We start from the raw sequence: 5,625 nt of genomic DNA, 5'->3' as shown, positions 1-5,625 counted from the left end.
CCAGTGGTCTTAACCTCTGAGCCATCTCTCCACCCCCATAAAGAATCTTTAATTAGAAAGCATTGCCCTGTCGTTGATTTCCTCTGATGCAAGTTTGATGGACCTACCTTAACATATGCTAGTTGACGGAATTGATTTTGCTCAGCTGATTTGAAGATCACTCTAAATGAGCAGAGTGTGGTCTGGCTCTTGGTGGTTAGTGTCTTTCTGACCCTAGCTGCCAATCTGTAAATCTACATGCATTCACAAGAGAGGAGACACAGACATCATCACTGTAAATATATTTTGGGTAAAAAAAAAAAAAAAGCCAGTGTATTATGTATTATTATATTTAGTTGACAGTGTCAACATCTCCTTACCAGAAGTTCTTTGGGGGAAGACTGAATTAAAAAGAAAATATCATTTAAATAATTCCCCTTTAGAAGACACACAGAGAAGGGATGGAAGCAGACACAGTGTGAAAAGATCAATTTTGAAATGATTTCTTTCAGTTACCTTCTTGCGGGGGGTGAGGTATTTCTTGGCTCATACAGAAATAGACATTTGATTATGAAAACTGAGGGAAAGTCTGGAACAAGATAATCTTTGCTCAGAAAGTAACAACCCAAGACTGTGTTATCTTGGTTCATTACAGACAATAAAACACTGCCAATTCATACAACTTTGTATTTTTTATAAAAGATAAATCAGATGATTCTTAGCCTTTATGGCATTACTTGTTTAAGAAAATGAAAATCTGCCCCCTAGGTTTTAGACTTTCTCATTTTAGTTCCTGAGAAGCTAAAAGTCTGGGCATGGATAGACTATTTGAAAGAATATCCTTGGACTTTTTACAGTGTTCTTCATTACAGATTGTGTTCACTCAACAATAACTTGCACTAGGCACTCAGGAACTGTTTCCTTGGTTCCTGTTTCTCAAGTGATTCAGTTGACATAATTTCTCCTGTTTATTTGCTCTGAACTGTTACACATCTCTACTAGTACCAATGGCCAAGCAAGTTTTCTATTCAAGAACAGTATGTGTACCACCCCAACACACACACACACACACGCATGCACGCACGCACACACACACACACAGAGGAGGCTACCTGGTAACAGCAAGTGTTTTCCTGAGCCTTTAGTGTTTCTTTTTCAAATTTTTCTACCCTCTGATAAATTTCTTGAACTCAGACCAATTTATAATCATGTGATATTACCTTTTAAAACACCAAGTAAAGATTCACCAAAGTTTCCCAAGACAGAAAATCCTGCCCTCAACATCCCTCCGGCAGGACTAGTTGTTGCACTCCAGACGGCCTTCAAAAGAACCAGAGTGCAGCTTGTTTACCTTCAAGGGAAGAAAACTACTTATTAAAGAGAGACTTTTGGGACAATACCAGTGGGCCAATCTCACAGAGGCTGCTTTATTTGTAATTTCTTAAAGTTTATAAAGGAAAAACTACAGTAGCAGTAAAATGAGTTAGTGGGCAAGTAGCACAACTTCTCGGTAACTTAGAGATTTTGTTAACTTCCCTTATTCCCTTTCTTCTGCAGCTGTTGCTCAGCTCTTCCAGCAGGTGTCACTATAATCACAGAACAAACATTCCACAGCATGGTCTGTAACTTTATTTTTCTAGCATAATAATTTAAGTATTTACATGCTGCACACTCACTGTTTTACACACTTACTCATTCATATACCTATGAACCACATCGAAAGGTTTCTTTGTAAAGACTTGACACAATGTAGGGGGTTTCCAAGCACAGTCAAGAGGACAAAAAATTGAGTTTTTGAGACTGCCATGTGGAGCATCTGTGAAAACCAGTGTTCCCCCAACCCCCATCCCTAAGTTTTAAGCTTTCCCAAGAGATCTGTGAACAGCTACAGCCTATTCGTGTGTTGGTATGGCCTGAAAGTCTCCTGGTTAAGGACCGCATGAAACAAGTGCGAGCAGCATGCTCCCTAGAAACCCCAAAGAAAACAAACCTGGCCCTTCTCTAGAAAAATCCTTCTACAAGTTCTCTGTGGGGACTATAAAGGTTGTACAGGGACACTGGTTCTGGGGGAGAATAACCCACATACTATTATTACTAGTACTACTGATGTAGCATACTCCTTAAGCATTCTTTCCAGCTAAACAATACAGCAAAACAACCAAATTTTCTTTTCCCAACTATTAGTAGAGGTGGTGGCTTTATTCTCCCGGAAAAGGACAAAGATATCAATCATACACACTCTAAACCCAGACACTGTAGAAACTTCTATTGCTTTTACTTTACCTTTATCTATTTGCACAAAAATAGTGGTTAAAAGTATTCAATATTTTCCCTCCCTTGTTCTACTCAATCGCAAGTTACTAGTTAATAGCTTCTTAACTTGGCACATGGCTCCATAGGTGAACAAAAGTGGCCATGGTTCAGAGCTCAAAGAAGGTCAGTCCTAGTCTAGCTTCCTTAAAGGACTTTAAAGAACCTTCTTTTAAAGAGCAACGTAACTCTCTAGATTTGAACTTTTAAGAATAGAAAGCAGGATGCCTTCATTATTTTTTCCCAAGCCATCTAAGAGTTTGCCAGCTCTAAGATGAGCTCACCATCCCACTGTGACTGGATGATGTATCACTTTACTAAGAAACAGAATTTCACACAATGATATCCTCTTTTGCTGTCAGCCTGGGCCTCTGCCAATGTCACTGGCCAATAGGACATAGCAAAAGACACGACCTAGCAAACCCAGACTAAGCATCACCTGGGCTTAAATTACTACAAATGTTTCAAGTTCATATCTTTTGCTTGAATTTATGTAAACCTTAAATATTAAAACACAAGTTGTATCACTTCTTGGAACCAAACATTTACATTTAGATATAACAATATAAGTCTCCCTATTCACGAGTTAACTTTGTTACTCTTGCTGCCTTTATTTCCCTTTTGCAATTGGTGCCAGAAATGGGATGGAATAGGCAAAGAGAGATCATTTTACTTTACAGGAACTTCGCTAAGTGACAGGAGCAACTGTCCAATAAATACTCAACTACAGGTGTTAAAGAGGGGAAGAACTGAAAGGACAAGAGATTACTTGGGCAGTGTGACGCTTAATTATCAGGACTAAATAGCATACACAGTTAAGTGCATAATAATACATGCCAAGGAAGAGTTTCTGTCTTTAAGGCCCTATTCCATCTCATTATGCACACAATCAAGGATTAGGATCAAGGAGTGGAAGATAAGGAAGAACAGAGGGCTTTGGGATGGGATCTGGGCCTCCATGTCAGAGAAGACTGAATGCAGCCAGTCTTTGGAACCCTGAGGTAAGGTTGAGACACTGGGTGGAGCCAGACAGTGGTGTTTAGGGGCCCAAACAGTCAAGGAGGAGAAAAGTAAGAACATGGACTTCCACAAATTACAGAGGAAGAGCAAGGCATGATTACTACTAAGTTTATCATTTTGCTTTGTTTAATGAAGAACAGAATTAAAAGAGGGGACTCTACAATTTAAATGAGAGCATAGGATGAGGAAAAGTCTGAGCTACTGAGTTCTACCAAGAAGCCTGGAATTCATCTTTGAAATGGGCATCACTAGCCCCACTGTACTCATAGAAACAGCAGCTTCAGAAGGTCAATTTAATGTACCATATGTGCTCAAATGTCACCATTAAAATAGAGTAACAAGAATGGCAGTAATACTGTCCCCAACATTCTGAAAAAGTGGCAGCTGTTAGAGGGCTTTTTAGTGAGATCAGTGTTTAAGAGTGTCAAAAGTACTAAGAAGGGAGGAGGGAACTATCTCCCCAAACTGGGCGAGGACAGAAGGGATAAGGACACACTTCAAAGGAAGCAGCTCCACCAGGAAGTGGCCAGTGACAACTGTGCACCTTGGCAAGTCAGTAGCAATGGGAGTGCAGAAGGGAACAGCCACAGTGGCTGGAGACAACGGTTACCTTCAAAGGAATGCTGTAGATGGTGTCTGTGTATACACACTGTACATACTAACCAGGTACACACATAAATATTTAATATATAAAAAATAAAGTGCTTTCTAAGAGGTCCCTAAGCAGGGACATTATAAAACATTTCACAAAACTGCAAAAAACAAAACAAAACAAAACAAAAACAATCAAAGAACATTATATCCAACATATGTGAAAACAGCGAAACACAGTATGTACAATCTCATGGTGTCCCAGGACAAACATCCTGTCATATACATGGTATATACATATATACTCTTTCACTCAATATATTATGACAATATATACTTTAAAATTTGTTACAGACAACAAACAAAACATAACAAATGAAACAAAAAACAACCCCTACAAAAGCACAGTAAGAATCAAGCATGTGAATCCAAGATGGACAGACCAATGGCTGCCTCTGTGAGGGGCCCCACTGCTGCTGTTGGGGAAGATGTGCCATCTTTCCTTCCTGGGGTGCAGCGCCTCCACATCCTCCAAGGCACTGTGGGCTGCTGCGGTAAAGTTGGCATCACCAGTGGTGAGCAGGTCGAAGACACAAGATTGGAAATAGATGTCCTTCACTGGCATCTTCTCATGGCATTGGGTGCTGGCAGTCTCCAGTGTATAGCCAGGCCAGGCCTGCACTGAGGAGGTGTGAGGCAAGCTGTGCCCCAGGATGGCAGACACCTGGCCCTGCCCATCATCAATGCATTCGCTCATGGGGCAGCCGTTCACGCACAGCTGCAAGTCCTGGCTTTCCTCATAGGACATGGCTAGGTCTTCAGGCATTCGGATGGCAAGGGTCAGGTAGCGACCCAGCTGTCGCACAAACACTGTGGTGCCTATGTAGCGGGCATGCATCTCCACATAGCGGCCACTCTCTCTCTCCACGATACGTAGGCTCTTGACATCACCATCCCCACCACTGGTGGTGCCATCCACAAAGGCGGCTGGTAGGTCATCTGTCACAGCTTGGTATACCTTCTGATCCGTACACTCGTGGTGTGCTTTGAAGATGATAGTGATCTGTGGGATGGAACATGCACAAATTGAATATGATGGAAAGGGAGCCAAACAACCTACCACTCACTCCACAGCAGGAGTTCCCTACCACTTTGGAACTGAATCTCCAAACTCAAGTTTTCCTCCCATTACTTGGAATTAAAGTTAACATACAACTACTTTCCTAAGAGAATAGTACCACAGTTGGCAAACAGTCTATTTTTATTGATGATTTATTTCTGTCTCCTTCCAAAAATGATGGAGGCATAGCACAGCTAGAGAGGGAGAAGGTTCCTTTCTAAGTTATAGAGAAACCATAAGGGGCTTACTTAACAATATATCGAAGAGAATTCCTGCTTTCTAAAAAGATCCTGCATCAGACTATGCATATTCTGTGACTCATCACTACAAACTTAATATACTGAGATGAAACAGGTTTCTTGTGAGGGGGAGGAGCAGCCAGCAACAACAGCTACCAATCATGTCCCTCAAGAGAGATTTCTCTAAATCCCTTAATCAAATGTTTCATATCACTGGTTAATCCCTATGACAGGGAATCATTTGGCAAGCATAGCTCTCAAGCACTGGAAGAAACGACATGCCCCAAACCTGGTTACAGCAAATGTTGTCTACAAACAGCACCAAGGGCCTTTGACTCCTCACAATTTCCCAGCCAGCTCTTAATT

At 41.2% G+C, this 5,625-nt stretch overlaps 1 protein-coding gene across 1 annotated transcript in view; it reads right to left on the bottom strand.

Annotated features, from left to right (window-relative positions):
- Positions 1-1,378: 1,378 nt before the first annotated feature.
- The window catches only part of Rgmb (repulsive guidance molecule BMP co-receptor b), a 27,748-nt gene continuing 23,501 nt past the window's right edge, over positions 1,379-5,625 (bottom strand). The window contains exon 5 of the mRNA XM_008834593.2: positions 1,379-4,963. Within this exon, the coding sequence (XP_008832815.2) occupies positions 4,295-4,963 (669 nt within the window). The 3' untranslated portion in view covers positions 1,379-4,294. The remainder of the gene's footprint in view (positions 4,964-5,625) is intronic.

Source organism: Nannospalax galili, unplaced genomic scaffold (genome assembly GCF_000622305.1).
Source record: "Nannospalax galili isolate Female #2095 unplaced genomic scaffold, S.galili_v1.0 scaffold16, whole genome shotgun sequence".
In the NCBI taxonomy this organism is placed as follows: Eukaryota; Metazoa; Chordata; class Mammalia; order Rodentia; family Spalacidae; genus Nannospalax; species Nannospalax galili.
This window is presented reverse-complemented; position numbering and strand designations above follow the sequence as displayed.